Consider the following 16,614-nt stretch of genomic DNA (forward strand, 5'->3'; position numbering starts at 1 on the left):
TATCAACCCTCCCATTCACTCTTCGTCAACATGTGACTCAATGTTTTACCAACCCATCTATTTTTTTTGTTAGATCCTTCCTTTATTTTTCTTTTTTTGTGTGAAGAGGAAGGTGGTCCTTTTTGTTTTTTAAGGGAACAAGGGAACATACTTATCAACCCTTCGATTCACTCTTCATCAACATGTCACTCAATGTTTTACCAACCCATTTATTCTTTTTGTTACCTCTTTTTTTTGTGTAGAGGAAGGTGGTCCTTTTTATTTTTAAGGGAACAAGGGAACCTACTTATCAACCCTCCCATTCACTCTTCATCAACATGTGACTCAATGTTTTACCAACCCATCTATTCTTTTGTTACCTCCTTCTCTTTTTTTTTGTGTAGAGGAAGGTGGTTCTTTTCGTTTTTTAAGGGAACAAGGGAAACAATAATTATCAACCCTCATATTCACTATTCATCAACACATAAGTCCATGTGTTACCGACCCATTTTTTATTTTCCTTTTTCTATATGTAATTTTTGGTCCTTTTTTATTTTTTAAGGGAACAAGCGAGCCTACTTACCAACCCTCCCATACACTCTTCATCAATAGATGACTCAATGTTTTTACCAACTCATCAATTCTTTTTGTTACCTCGTTGTTTTATTTCTTTTTTTGTGTGAAGAGGAAGGTGGTCCTTTTTGTTTTTTAAGGGAACAAGGGAACATACTTATCAACCCTCCCATTCACTCTTCATCAACATGTGACTCAATGTTTTACCAACCCATCTATTCTTTTGTTACCTCCTTCCTTTATTTTTTTTTGTGTGAAGAGGAAGGTGGTCCTTTTTGTTTTTAAGGGAACAAGGGAACATACTTATCAACCCTCCCATTCACTCTTCATCAACATGTGACTCAATGTTTTACCAACCCATTTTATTCTTTTGTTTACCTCCTTCTTCTTTTTTCGTGTAGAGGAAGGTGGTCATTTTTATTTTTAACGGAACAAGGGAACCTATTTATCAACCCTCCCATTCACTCTTCATCAACATGTGACTCAATGTTTTTACCAACCCATCTATTCTTTTGTTACCTCCTTCCTTTTATTTCTTTTTTTTGTGTGTAGAGGAAGGTGGTCATTTTTTTTTAAGGGAACACGGGAACCTACTTATCAACCCTCCCATTCACTCTTCATCAACATGTGACTCAATGTTTTTACCAACCCATCTATTCTTTTGTTACCTCCTTTTTTTGTGTGTAGAGGAAGGTGGTCATTTTTTTTAAGGGAACAATGGAACCTACTTATCAACCCTCCCATTCACTCTTCATCAACATGTGACTCAATGTTTTACCAACCCATCTATTCTTTTGTTACCTCCTTCCTTTTTTTTGTGTGTAGAGGAAGGTGGTCATTTTTTTAAGGGAACAAGGGAACCTACTTATCAACCCTCCCATTCACTCTTCATCAACATGTGACTCAATGTTTTACCAACCCATCTATTCTTTTGTTACCTCCTTCCTTTTATTTCTTTTTTTGCGTGTAGAGGAAGGTGGTTCTTTTTGTTTTTTAAGGGAACAAGGGAACATACTTATGAACCCTCCCATTCAATCTTCATCAATATGTGACTCAATGTTTTACCAACCCATCTATTCTTTTGTTACCTACTTCCTTTATTTCTCTTTTTGTGTGAAGAGGAAGGTGGTCCTTTTTTTTTTAAGGGAACAAGGGAACCTACTTATCAACCCTCCCATTCACTCTTTTCATCAATAGGTGACTCAATGTTTTTACCAACCCATATATTCTTTTGTTACCTCCTTCTTTTATTTCTCTTTTTGTGTGTAGAGGAAGGTGGTCCTTTTTGTTTTTTAAGGGAACAAGGGAAACAATAATTATCAACCCACACATTCACTATTCATCAACACATAAGTCCATGAGTTACCAACACATTTTTTTACTTCTTTTTCTATATGAAATTTTTGGTCCTTTTTGTTTTTTTAAGGGAACAAGGGAACCTAGTTATCAACCCTCTCATTCACTCTTCATCAACAAATGACACAATGTTTTACCAACCCATATATTCTTTTTGTTACCTCCTTTTTGTATTTCTCTTTTTGTGTGTAGACAAAGGTGGTTCTTTTTATTTTTAAGGGAACAAGGGAAACAATAATTATCAACCCACACATTCACACTTCATCAACACATAAGTCCATGAGTTACCAACACATTTTTTACTTCTTTTTTTATATGAAATTTTGGTCCTTTTTGTTTTTTAAGGGAACAAGGGAACCTACTTATCAACCCTCCCATTCACTCTTCATCAACAAATGACACAATGTTTTATCAACCCATATATTCTTTTGTTACCTCCTTTTTTATTTCTCTTTTTGTGTGTAGACAAAGGTGGTTCTTTTTTATTTTTTAAGGGAACATGGGAAACAATAATTATCAACCCTCATATTCACTATTCATCAACACATAAGTGCATGTGTTACCTACACATTTTCATTATTTTTCTATATGAAATTTCGTCCTTTTTGTTTTTTAAGGTAACAAGGAAACGGGCACCTACTTATCAACCCTCCCATGAACTCTTCATCAACACCTTAGTCCATATGTTACCAACACTCCCATTCAGTCTTTATCAACATGTATATGGAAGCTTAACCAACACCTACATTATTATGTTACCAAGAAGGGAATTGCGGAAGAAGGGAATTGTCATGTTGCAAGTCGTAATTCATTTCATTTGCAAGTGGATTATGCTGCTCCCCTCCCTTTTTTAACCCTAAAATTTCACTAGCCCAAAAAGAGAATAAGGGAATAGTTAATATATTACTACGTGAACATGTAAAGGGAATTGCCCACGTGCAGCAAGCAAAATAACGTACGACAACCCAACTTGTGTCACGAGCGGAAAGGGAATTGCGGAAGAAGGCAAATCAATTAAGGCACGTAACCCGTGTGGTCCACAATTACCACGAAAGGGAAACGCGGTTTTATTCCCAAATTGGGTTGTCCGAAACCGATCGCTCGATTTACATCGGCGCGCGAACGCCAGCTAGGGCCGCCCGCCTAGAGTGTGTTGTAACGCTGGCCTTGCGAGCCTTTTCTTCTATGAACCCGATATGTCTCTCCATGACCTATCTTTGAAAAAAAAAAGAATTAATAGAATAAACGGGACCTAGAAAAGCTCACATGCACGTTCCGTGAGACCCAAATCTGTCGCATGTGTTGCATAGGGGAGATCGAAAACCACGGCTAGCTACCGCTGATGCATGCATGCATGCCGACACTGCGGCTATCGCTCGCGCGGGACCAGAAAGAATCGTGCGCGGATTATAGGGATGGGATGGGAGTGGGACGCGGGATTAATGGAAAATCTCATCCCACTTGAAATTTTAGGTCCTGGGGATGCTGGTGGGGTCGAGCTCGGCTCGCGTCATCGGCGGCGGCTACATGGTCGCCTGTCCCGATGGACGCCCATATGCACGCTCCGCGTATAGCGCCGCCGTTGTGGATCGCCTGCGTGAACAGAAGCGCGCGCCGCCGTTGAAGCATTGCTGGCGCCCAAGCCGAAGTACTCTTCATCCATGGATTGCTCTGGAGCGAGCTTTGGCCTGTCCGGCTCGATCACGGATGCAAGATGAAGCTGGCCGGGACAGTCGGCCAAGTTTGATTTGATTAGGAGACGAACTGGAGAGGAGATCAACTATGTCTCGACTCGTATGTCCCGATCGTACGCGGTTTGGTTTGTGAAGAGAGCAGTCCGAATTCCGAAACAGGGCGTGATTTAGTAGTGTTGGAAAGCAGCGGTGATTGCTATTTAAATCGCTAAACCTCCAGCTCCAGACCCCATCGATTCCCTCGGTGACTGGTAGAAGTCGATCGAAGCAGTCCGTCCGCAGCCAGCACGCCGCTTCCGATGACGTCCCCGTTCACGCCGGCGGCGTCGCGGCCGCAGCGCTCTCCCGACGAGGTCGAGGACATCATCCTCCGGAAGATCCTCCTCATCACCCTCACGCCACCATCCTCGCCCAACCCCGCCGTCGCCTACCTCGAGCTCACCGCCGCCGAGCTCCTCTCCGAGTCGCGCCCGCTCCTCGCGGTGCACGACAACGCCGAGCGCATCCTCATCGGCCGACTCTCCATCCCGGACCCGCCCGCAAAGCGCAAACTCGCCTCCACCGTTCGCCTTCCTCGCCGCCGCATTCCGCCGCGCTGCCGACGAGGCGCGCAAGATCACCACCATCCGCGACGCCGGCCTCCAGGCGCGCCTCAAGGCGTCCATCGCCCACACCCGCGGACTCGTCCTCTCCTACGCGCGCATCGTGGCCGGCAACCCACACATCTTCCCGTCGCCCCCCAATGCGCCCCACCCAGCCGCAGAGCTGCTCATCTTTCTACTCGCCGAGGCCAGCGACTCACTCGACCCTACCCCGGCCCCGGGCGCCCCGCCGCCGCCAGGCTTTCTTGACGAGCTCCTCGGGAACGAGGCCATCGAGCCGGCTATGGGCGAGCTCTACGAGCGTCTCAGGCAGACAGTCGAGAAGGTGTCAGCGCTCGGCGACTTCCAGCGGCCACTCCGTGTGCTCAGGCGGCTTGTCGGATTCCCCAGCTGCGCCAAGGCTCTAGTGCACCATCCCAAGTGGATTCCCAAGAATCAAATCATGCTCATCGGCGAAGGGCGGGCCATGGAGCTCTCCAGCTTGCTCGGAGCCTTCTTCCACGTGAGCGCGATCCCCGACCGTGAGTTTGCAAGCCAGCCTGATGTCGGGCAGCAGTGCTTCTCCGAGGCATCGTCGCGCCGCCCAGGTGACTTGGTGTCATCTTTCGCTGCTATCAAGAGCGTCACGAATTGCTTGCAGGATGGACTAAGGGATGTTTTTTTGGTGCTGCTTAAAAATCCGGATACTCGAGGCAGGGTTCTTGAGTATCTTGCGGAGGTGATCAACAAAAATGTGGGGAGATCTGGCATGCATGTGGACCCTCTAAAATGCGCTAGCTCGGGTACGTTTGTCAATCTTAGCGCTGTGATGCTCCGTCTATGCGAGCCTTTTCTGGATCAAATGGAGTCCAAAAAGGGCAAGATCGATGTCAAGTACCTCTTCTGCAACTACAGGATCAATTTCAAAGATTTGACCGCGATTAATGCCTCTTCGGAACAAGTGTCTTCATGGACAGAGAGCTGGAACCATGCGCGTGCTCAAGAGAATTTCTCGTTTATTTGCGAATGTTTCTTCATGACCGCAAGGGTACTCAATATGGGGTTGATGAAAGCTGTAGCGGATTTCAAACACCTCTCTGAAGATCTCGCGAGATGTGAAGATGATTTGGAAGCAAACATAGCATTCAGAGAACAGTCATCAGAATGTTCGCCACATCTTGAGCGAGATATAAAACGTTTGGAGAGGATGGTCGCGGCTTTATCACAAGAGAAGTACTGCTATGAAGCTCAGATACTAACGGACGGTGCGTTTCTTCAGCGTGCTCTGTTTTTCTACAGACTAATGATATTGTGGTCAGTAGATCTTGTTGGTGGATTTAAGATGCCTTTGCCATCACAATGCCCTATGGAGTTTTCCTGCATTCCGGAGCATTTTCTTGACGATGCAATGGATTTACTCGTCCTAACCTCCAGAGTTGATAGTAAAGCTTTGGAAGGATTCCCATTGGATGACTTTCTCAGTTTCAACATCATGTTCATGGCCAGTTCTTCTTACATTAAAAATCCTTATCTGAAAGCAAAGATGGTTGAAGTTTTGAACTGCTGGATGCCGCAAAGAAGCAGCTTGAAATCCACAGCCTCATTATTTGAGGGGCACCAGCTATGTCTTGATTATCTAGTACCAAACCTTCTGAAGCTTTATGTGGACATCGAATTTACTGGCTCCCATACACAGTTCTTTGACAAATTTAATATCCGACACAATATTGCTGAGCTTCTGGAATATTTATGGGATGTTCCCAGTCATCGAAATGCTTGGAGACAAATAGCTAAACAAGAGGAGAAGGGTGTATACTTGAATTTTTTGAACTTCCTGATCAATGATAGCATCTATCTTCTTGATGAGAGCTTGAACAAAATTCTTGAACTCAAGGAAATAGAGGCTGAAATGGTGAACACTGTTGCGTGGAATAGCAGACCCGCTCAAGAAAGGGAGGAGCGTTTGCGTGTATTTCATCAATCAGAGAATATTGTTCGTTTTGATATGAAGCTGGCAAATGAGGATGTTGGGATGCTTGCCTTCACGTCAGAACAAATTTCAGCGCCTTTACTTCTTCCAGAAATGGTGGAAAGGGTGGCAAGCATGCTAAATTACTTCCTCTTGCAACTTGCTGGTCCACAGAGGAAATCACTGACCGTAAAGGATCCTAAGAAGTATGAGTTCAAGCCGAAGCAGCTATTGAAACAGATTGTTACCATCTATGTCCACATAGCAAGGGGTGATAAGGAAGCTATCTTTCCTGCTGCAATCTCAAAAGATGGACGATCATACAGTGAGCAGCTGTTTGCTACTGCAGCTAATATTTTGTGGAAGATCGGGGCAGATCCACAAATCATACAGGAGTTTACCCAACTCGCCGGTAAGGCAAAAGCTGCTGCCTCTGAGGCCATGGATGCTGAAGCTATCCTTGGGGATATACCAGATGAATTTCTTGATCCAATTCAGTATACTCTCATGGAAGATCCTGTGGTACTACCATCGTCGCGGGTTACAATCGATCGTCCAGTTATTGTCCGGCATTTGCTCAGTGACAGTACCGATCCATTCAACAGGTCCTATCTCACACAAGACATGTTGTTACCAGACACGGATCTTAAGTTGCGCATCCAAGAGTTTATCAGGTGTCAGCAGTTCAGGGCACGGCCGGCTGCCGACTCCGTGATGGAGGAGCCTGATGGCGGTTCTGATATGGTCGAATGAACTGAGAGGAGCTGGGATAGACAATTTTTCGCGAAACATATATTATGCTATTCGTCAGGCATCAAGTCAATTATCTTGGTTCTCCCCTACTTCTGTCTCTGCCTTAGTTCTTTGTAAATGTTGTAAACTGATCTCCGCAAATCTAAGTTTAGCATATAAATCTAATGACTCGGCAAGAAAAAGAACATGTATTGTCACTGGGTGCATTGGTTTTTGGTTATGGAAGTCCATTTGTATTTTTTTTTTGTTTTACCCGTTTTTTCTTTGTTTGTGCAACCTTGCAAACCATCCGGTGATGTGGAAGTACGACTGACTGGGTTACTGAATCCAATTTCTAGTCGTGAAAAATATCTCATTTGTAAAATTTTATTGTTGTGCGCATATAAGGTACACTGTCATGTGTTAATAAACACAAATAATTTGATATGTGAACAAGGACACATATAAGGTACAGGCCCAAGAGTAGACCATTGCAACAGAGCTTAGTTACTCTGTCAGACCTGGGAATTGCAGGTCCGAAACACTGACAAGTGCGTTGAGACTAAGATTTATATGGTGAAGCGTGCAACTGTCGATACTTCACAACTGAGCTGAAATAAGAATAGATAATTTGTTGTTTAATTAGCAACTCTTAGCTTCAGGACATGGCATGTGTGTTTGGTAGACCTACTCTTAGCTCTTATCATTCATCAGGCATCAAGTTGATTATCTTGGTTTTCCCCTACTTCTGCCCCCCATCTCAGTTCTTTGTAAATGTTGTAAACTGATCTCCGCAAATCTAAGTTTAGCAAACAACATAATTAATTAACCGCCCGAAAAGGGTCTGGACAGGACAAACAAATATATTTATGCCATTGCATGCTCGCCATGAACGATGCTACAAAAACCACCCAATGCCTCTGCATATTTTCCCTTCAAAACCTATCATTTAATCGAACCTCCAAACCATGACATACCCTGCATCATCGTTCCTACTACGGTGAGCCTATCAATCATCATCCAGGTGCCTTAGATTGGTTGAGTGAGCATTTAGTCTCTCCAATGTATGTCCTTCTTTATTTTGTAAACCAGCCATTGGCTTCCGGCCACCATAAATAAAGAAAGAACCCCTGCGGCCTTGAAGGCTTTTGGATTGAAGCTGGTTGCACAACATAAGCCATGGTCGAGTAGTATCTGCTTTGATCACCGGTCCACAATATTATTACGGCATAAGTGTGTGATTTGATATTTATGTTATTTTTGTTGTTTGTCTTTAAAAAAATACAAGATTGTTTCATGAAAGAAAAAAGAGTTTGAAGCCTTAAAAAAATTACTCGTGAGAAACTGAGATGACGAGGAGGATTTTAATAAAAAAAATAGTAGCTATAACTATAGACCGGTCTCTCATTCAGCTTCCAAAGTGAGTAGATGTAGGATTAGATATTCTTTGTGAATAATACTGAGTTTGGCCAAAAGTGCATATGAGTGGGTCTAGAGCAAGCTATAATGAAATTTCCGCTCCATTCACATCCCTATTTGTTTGTGTTGAAATTAACCTAGAAGCATATAAATCTGCATATTTATGTGGTTCCAAGAAACCTTCTGTATTTATTTCGTGACGAAGCCAATGAAGCTCCAGTAACGTCCCACATGTATAGGTAACATACAAAAAATATAAATACGATGAATGTGGCTTTACGTGCCAGGTGAGTACACAATTATTGTCTCCCAGAGTGATCAGTTTGTGGCTGGGAGAGAACTTGTCCTACGGAGAGTAGTGTCCAATTCACAAAACAGAGTAGACTTCAGATGTCAAGATAAGTACCGTGACTAAGGTTTCAATGCAGGTGGCCATGCAAACACCAAACATTACCTGACACTGAAACCACTTAGGTGCTGAATTTATTTATGATCTAACAACACTACAGAAATAAACACAGAAAAAATAATAACGAAAGAGAAACAACTATACAAGCTGCACCACAATGATCAGCTTTAGAACAATTATTTTCCTTAATACAACTGCAGAAAAATTCAAGCATAACGACAACAAAGTGTAAAACTGAAATGAGTTGGACAATAGAGGCACAATGATGATGATAGCCCAGCATAATAATAAAGGCCGCCTCCCCCGCTGTGAGTTGAGCACGATATGGGCTACTACCAAAAGTATACAGATGTGTGAAACAAACAATATACAGTTCGTTGTGCGCGCAGCCGTGCACGGGTTCAAGAGAGCATTCTGCAGCGGCGTATACATCAGCCCTCCTCGCCGAACTCCTTGGTGAACTTCTCGTGCACCTCCAGGTCCTTCTTCCCGACCGTCGGTCTCTGCCTCGCGAGGACCTTCTCAAAGTCGGTCTTCGAGATCGGGGGAGGGAGGATCTGCAAGCAGACAATACAACTTGGTGGTTCAACAGAGGCCTCCATAACAACTAACTTGGAGGAAATGGCATCTTAGCCTATCTTACCTGTGCAGCGAGGCCTTGGGACGCAAGATCCTGCATCGTGGTCTGCACGGCACCTTGCTGCTTCGGTCCACAGGGCATCCACATGCCACCGTCCGTCTTGAAGAAGAACATGGCGTCCTGCGTCTTGCGCACGGGTTCAAACAACACATCCTTAACCTGTTAACAAATACTAGCAAGGATCAGACACACATATGTCACAATGTACAGACATGTGTGACGGTGAGGGCTTTGAAATAACTACTTACGCAAACTGCAACATCGGAACCGGAAAACCCCTCTGTCCGACGACCCAAGACCTCAAAATCACTTTCTGATAAGCTGTGCGGCGTATCCCCAAGATGAACCTGAATGATTTCAAGTTCCCAGCATAAACAAAGGATCAAGACAACTTTTCTGGATAGAACTTTTATGTTGTGCTGGCCAAATGATTTCTTAAATACCTTGAACATATGCTGCCTTGCCTTCGCGTCAGGTAGCGGAATGTAGATACGCTTGTCAAACCGTCGCCGCACAGCCTGTAGTAAGGAATATATGTGAAGTGCCAAACTGTTCGAGCAAGTCCAAGAGTCTTGTAAACTATATAAGTGACAACAGTGTGATTGACAAATTTTCAAAAACCTGGTCCAGTGCATATGGCGTATTCGTAGCAGCAAGAACAAGAACTTTATCATCGTTGTGGCCAACACCCTGGACAGTTACAGGAAAACAAAGAAAAAGTATTAGAAAAAACTATTTAGGCAAGGAATCTATACTACTGTGTCTGGTACCAGATATCCAGTTGTATGAAATAGCAGGTCCAGTAGTAGCCAAAACTGTGTGTGAACTGCAAAGGAATATTTGGGACTAATGTGAGCCAAAACTGTGTGTGAACTGCGAAGGAATATTTGGGGCTAATGTGAACCAAAACAGTGTGAGAAATCTGTACTACTGTTTATGTTACCAGATATTGAGTATTAGCTACAGCAGGTCCAGTATTAGCCAAAACTGTGTGCTAACTACTAAGTGCTAACGAATCTGTGGGGCTAATGTGTGCGAAAACTGGGTGGGAATCTATAATATTTCAGCACCAGATATACTGTTATTAGCTATAACCGGTTCAGTATTAGTCAAAACTGTGAGCCCAGAAAACTGTGGGGCCAATGTGACCAAAATCCAAAGAAAAATTCCTTTTTTTCCCTCTCGTTTTTTTACTTAACATGCACAGTAATGGCAAAGTACAAAATCCAGGCTTCAGTAATATTTCATAATCTGGACACAGAATGTTGTCTGGCTATAACTTCTCCATGTTTACTACTCGAATCATTTTCATCCTAAGTAGAACCCACGAATAACACACCCAAGGATTTCTAGTCACCAGATTCTACAGCAAAACGCATGCAGCAGAACACGCATACTCAGAAACAGTTCACAACATTATACGCTGCAAGAACTCACCTGCATCTGTACAAGAAGTTCAGTTTTGATTCTACGAGAGGCTTCGCTTTCATTGCCTTCTCCACGTGTACCACATAAAGAATCAATTTCATCAATGAAGATGATTGAAGGAGCGTTTTCACGCGCCATTTGAAAAAGATTAGCAACTAGCTTCTCGCTCTCTCCCATCCATTTTGAAACAAGGTCTGATGAAGATATACTGCAGGTAAATTGAATGCATTAATATGAAATAACATGAAGAATATTGCATTATCATCCGTTAAGAGTAATGAAAACTAAGAGGAAATGAACATTTGCACCATACATGGAGATACCAAGTCCAGAAAAGGAAAATGCAGATTTTTTCAGACATGTTTACATGTTGTAAAACCTACAATGTGCTGTGGCATGAGAAGCCAACAAAAATTTGCATGGTACAGTAGCCAATCCACATGTCGCTAAATGTTTTATGGTGTGGCTAGATATATATTAGTTATTACTTGGTTTTAACCTAGCAACGGCTGTGCACTTAAGCCACTCGTTTGGAACTTTGAGTGCCAATCTTTGGAAGGATTTGGGAGTCGGAAAATATTCAAATTGGTTTGGGTGTCTGGCTTAGCACAACTCATCTGGTAATGTCTGAGAAGTTATAACTCAAAAGAGTTGGTTTACTATACAAGTGATGGCAAAAGTATATTTTCAATGCATAGATAATTTGAGATATCAACTAATACAGGACTGTATGTTATATTATGATGAATTTTACTTTTGCAATGCATAACAAGTGGAAGCATAACAAATCTTTGAACAACAATATGCTAATAGCATGGCTACTGCATCAATTTTTTTTGAAATAATTCCATGTAGGCATCAAGAGTTCTAAATGTATCATACTTTATGGTCTACCATGACAAGTCACAAGGGACACACAAACCAGGTGTAACTATGATCGAGCATTCAAGCTGCCATCTTAGGAAACACCTTGAAATTGAGAACTATCCCATTTGGGAAAAATACTTCTTTAGCAAAAACTGCATACAGGATAATTGAAATGCAATTTTTATGAAGAGGGCATCTGCCTTTAATCTTTTATTATGATGTTACTATGCAATAACAGGATAATTGATGTACCCCTAGTGTGTCAAGTTAATGACTTTCAATTCATTATCCAGACATGTACACTTAGCAATATGCGTGCACTCTTGCCAAATTTACCAACCACGCTCAAATAAACCATGAGAAATTCATAATGGTAATGAAATATTAAAACACTAATTAACTACCCCCTCCGATCCATATTACTTGATGCTAAAATGGATGTATCTAAAACTAAAATGTGTCTAGATACATCTATATTAACATCAAGTAATATGAATCGGAGAGAGTACTACAAAGAAGCATTTTGGAAACTTTAGCAATACCACAAAATATGAATTACAGGGCTGCATGTCCTTGTTGGCACATAAAAACAGTTTCCATTTTGTGAGGTTTGCATTAATTACGACGAAGTCAATTATCAACACATGGGAAGATAATTAAAAAACATCATACCAATGATAGTTTAAGGATGAAATCAGCAATAATAAATGATAACACGTATGAAATACAATTATAGCTACCTGAAGAACGTCGAGTCAGCCTCGGTTGCTACAGCTTTAGCCAGATAAGATTTTCCTGTTCCTGGTGGACCATACAGAAGAAAAGCCCTCCATGGCCTCCGCTTGCCTAAAGAAAAACACCCTCTGTTAGTTACGTACAAGCACTTACCTACAGAATAGCACTCTCCAGTACATGATAGTTAGTACACAAAATCCTAGAACAGACACCAGTTGTGAGAGTGCTCGGGATTTGGAAAACTAATTAGTTAGAAGCTAGTACTTAGAAAAGTGTCCTTGATTTTCAAATCACATAAAGTAGGATGCTGGTGCACAAGGCAAAGAAACAGTTAGGAAGTGAAGCTAACTATCCATGTCAAACAATCAAAGACCCATACAAAGTAGTCCAGCCTCAAGAAAACAGTTATTACGAAAAGGAATTTAGTTCTACTCTATACTGTTATCTGTTACAGAGCAGGGTAAATTATAAGTTCAGAAAGATTCTTTGCTGGGATAAGAGTCAAAAATATCCTAAATGTAACTTGTCAACATCCCTACATTGCACCAACCAATTAGGTTACCATCACTCATTGATAATCTGGTATAAGTGCTCATGGTGACTTCAAAACTATGCCCATTTACAGACAAAATAAGTATGTGTAGCATGTTTTGAACAATCACTCATCGCAATCTGGTATAAGCGATCATGGTGTGTGAAAAACTATGCACACCTACAGACCAAAACCAGTATGTGTAGCATATTTTTGATCTGCGCTCCAGAACCACATTATTCATCTCACCCTATGTATCAGATAGAGTCAAGCGAGCTCAAGATTCACAGAGCTTATACGGTCACTCATCGACAACCTAGTATAAGTGCTCATGGTGACATCAAACTATGTGACATACTAATCCACGACAAAAACCAGCACGGGTAGCATGTTTTCAACCTGCTCAATAGCCACATAATAATCCATTCTGACCCTAGCTATCAGATAGATTCAACCGAGACGATGATTCATAGAGGAACCTAAACGATCCATGACAATCGCAACCACTACATGTAGACAACAGATAAGATAATATTTACCGCGTTCCCATGTGACATGCTCAGCTCTGAAGAACTAATTAGTTTGTACACTCATCGATAACCTGGTATAATGTTTTAGACCTGCACTCTAGAGTCACATAGTATTTAGTCCTGATCCTATCCGATGGACAACCTAGTACAAGAGCTCATGGTGGGTTCAAAACTATGCTCATCTACAAACAGAAACCTGTATGTGCAGCATGTTTTCAACCTGCGCTCCAGAACCAAATGATTCATTCTGACCCTATCAGATAGATTCAACCAAGATCAAGATCCATATAGCCTATACGATCCACGACGACAATTGCAGTGGCCTCATATTTGGCAACAAAAATAGATAAAATCACCTGTGAAGAACTGGGGGAACTTGACGGGCAATATGACGGCCTCCTGCAGGGCCTGCTTGGCGCTCTCGAGTCCGGCGACGTCGTTCCACTTGATGTTGGGCTTCTCGGTGATGATGGCGGAGTTGAGCCCCGCCCTGAGCTTGGACTGCTCCGAGTCCTCCCCTCCTTCCCCGCCCCCGTCCTTGCCCTTGGTCTTGGGCCTGGCGACGACGGCCGCGTCGCCCCCGCCGTTAGGGGCGCCGGGCCCGGCGCCGCCCTCGTCGAGGACGGCCCGGATCTCCTCGGCGCGGCGCAGGTACTCGGTGAACTTGGCGGTGATGGCCTCCTTGATCTTGGGGTTCTTCTCGTACTTGAGGTGCGTCTTGAAGTACTCGAGCGCGTTCATGTAGAGCGGGAAGGCCTTGACGTAGTTCCCGGCATTGTCCTCCTGCACCGCCTGCTTCACGTACTCGATCGCCTGCTCCTTGAAGTTGCTGTACATCGGGGCGAAAAAGGCGCCGCCTTTGCGGCGGGTTCCGCCGGATCGGCGCGGGGGATCGGCCGGGGCGGCGCGGGCGGGGCTGGCGGCGGCGAATTCGGGAAGGCGGGCGGCGGCGGCGGTTGCTTGGGGCTGGGGTTTGACGAGGACGGAGGTGGGGAGATGAGGAGGAGGGGAAGGGAGACGCGGTGGGGAAAAGGAAACGGAGACCAGCGAGAAGCAAGCGTGTTTCCTTTTCCGATTTCTTTTCTTCTTTAATTGGGAGGAGAAAAGGATTCGGTTACTCTATTTGCATATAGGTCCTTGTTTGGGATTTTTATTTTTAAGATGGGTCCTTCCTAATGGGAAAGTTGTACTTTTTGGTGATATTATGTGGAAGATGAAAAATGCATCTGCATTTGTTTTAGCACAATTGTGATGTTGGATTTTGATGCAAATGTGGATGTGGATATAGTGGTGTTTCCACAATGTGAATGTAGATGTGGATCTTGATTTTGATGCAAATGTGGATGTGCAAATGTGGATTTTGAGAATCCTACCCGGATACAAGTTACCTAACTAGGTAACATTATGTTGCCGTGTATATCAAGGATCCACCTATTCCAAACAGTCGTCATGGATCAATCCTTCATGGGTCTTCATGGATCTGATTCCTTGTTCCTATGATGGACATCGTCCATCCTTAATCAACAGTAGTTCGGCCGCCCGGTGGGATATATGCTACCACCACCATCTGTGTATCACCCGGGCTTGCCGGATAAATGGCACTACTGTGGGACACCCGGTAATCAAATCCACAACAGTAGCCCCCGAAGTTCTTCAAGGTTCAACATTCCGACTTCTGGCTTCCGCTTCGTTCTGACCCAGAAAAGAATCTCGAAGATCTTCCAAAATAAACTTCATCTTCGGATACTGAAATAGTCGGAAATTTTATGATGACGGCCTCCGCCAATATCGCCTTTCAGCTATGGCTAGCACACGGAAAATGCGCTCCTTGCTCCGCACAAATTCCTGATTTCCCGCACGAAAATTTTGGCAACAGGAGAATCTTCCCGGAAAAATCAAAATCTTGCAGTCGAAACACCATCTCGGCATTTTCACCGCTTTTGACCTAGAACACATGGCGGAAATCTCACGGCGCGACCGCTTAGCTCCCACCATAGGATCCAACGCACGAATGTCCATACTCGGTCTACAAATATCCAGAGGGGTGGTGATTCCTTCACTTTTCACCGCCTCATCCCACTTCGTCTTCGACCTCACGACACTGTCGCCCAGTAGATTTGATCACTGGCGAGCTCCCCGGAAAAAACTTCATCCACTGCTGCTCCAAGTCTCGTCTTCGCCGGAGTTGGGCATGTTTGAACGAGAAATTCTCGCATCCCCCGATTCGTGGTCTCTTCCAGGCATTTCCTCCACTTTCCGAGCTCCTCATCCTCGTCGCCGACGACACGGAACCGTTATGCCATCGCCGGTGAGTTTCGTCAGAATTGTATAAGATAGCATATCGTAGGTTTCAATTCTCTCTAAGTAGTTCGCACTTGCAAATAGGTAACATGTTGGAGAGTTCCGCACACAGTTCTACAGAAAACAACCCGGATCCCATTCCTCAGTTGGAGCCATTAAATGATCCGCCCCTGTTTTTCCTTCCTTCGCATCTTTCTGATAGATCATTAGCACTACCTTACTCCAGATCTTCCAGCAATCCGCTAGGTAAAGTACCCACCGAAGCAGAAGTACAAGAAGAGTTAGAAGGCCAAGCTCGAATGGCGGGAAAAATCAAGGAGGCAGAGCAGAAGAAGGCTTTCAAGGCCAAGAATCGGGAGGGGGAGAAGGGCCCGTGGTGGCCATGCGAACAGACTGAGTTTGATAAGACCCTTCAATAGGAAGGCTTCATCGCTCCGGGTTCTTGGAGGTACACCAAGGGCTGTGCAGTTCCGGCACCCGAAGTGTAACACCCCAACTTTTGCAACCTTGTTAAGTGTCCAGAGTGCAAAAATCAGGGAGAAAAAAAACTTTTTTCTTAAGGCTAAGTTAACGATTGCTGGAGAGGTGAGCAGACCCGGCAGAAAAAAAAGGCAAGGGTGTCTCCTTGCGGGTTCCCGAGAGAGAAAGAGGGGACATGAGGGGCTAGGGTGGCTTGGGGAAACATGGATGGGGTGCAGACATGCGTGAGAGGGGTGCAGGTGCAGAGCCAGCCATTGGCTTGGCCTAGTGTGAGAGGGTGATGCTGCAAGGGCAGCGTGAGCACACACATGGCTCGGCCATCTCCTCTCCCCTCACCATTTTTTTCTTAACTCAAACGTGACAAGGACCCACTGGAAACAGTGGTCGAC

The 16,614-nt window shown here is 43.9% G+C and overlaps 1 protein-coding gene and 1 pseudogene across 1 annotated transcript; one reads left to right on the plus strand and one right to left on the minus strand.

The window, feature by feature from the left end:
• Positions 1-3,901: 3,901 nt before the first annotated feature.
• Positions 3,902-6,905, plus strand: LOC124659181 (annotated as a pseudogene).
• Positions 6,906-8,753: 1,848 nt separating this feature from the next.
• Positions 8,754-14,357, minus strand: LOC124660784 (protein SUPPRESSOR OF K(+) TRANSPORT GROWTH DEFECT 1-like). Its single transcript, XM_047198617.1, has 8 exons — positions 13,801-14,357; positions 12,388-12,493; positions 10,790-10,988; positions 9,974-10,042; positions 9,796-9,870; positions 9,601-9,699; positions 9,356-9,511; positions 8,754-9,269 (listed from the first exon to the last, which is right to left on the minus strand). Exons 1-8 carry the CDS (start codon positions 14,279-14,281, stop codon positions 9,144-9,146), a joined length of 1,311 nt encoding a protein of 436 aa, XP_047054573.1. The 5' UTR covers positions 14,282-14,357; the 3' UTR covers positions 8,754-9,143.
• Positions 14,358-16,614: the final 2,257 nt, after the last annotated feature.

The sequence above is a fragment of the Lolium rigidum genome, chromosome 6, assembly GCF_022539505.1.
Source record: "Lolium rigidum isolate FL_2022 chromosome 6, APGP_CSIRO_Lrig_0.1, whole genome shotgun sequence".
Lineage (NCBI taxonomy): Eukaryota > Viridiplantae > Streptophyta > Magnoliopsida > Poales > Poaceae > Lolium > Lolium rigidum.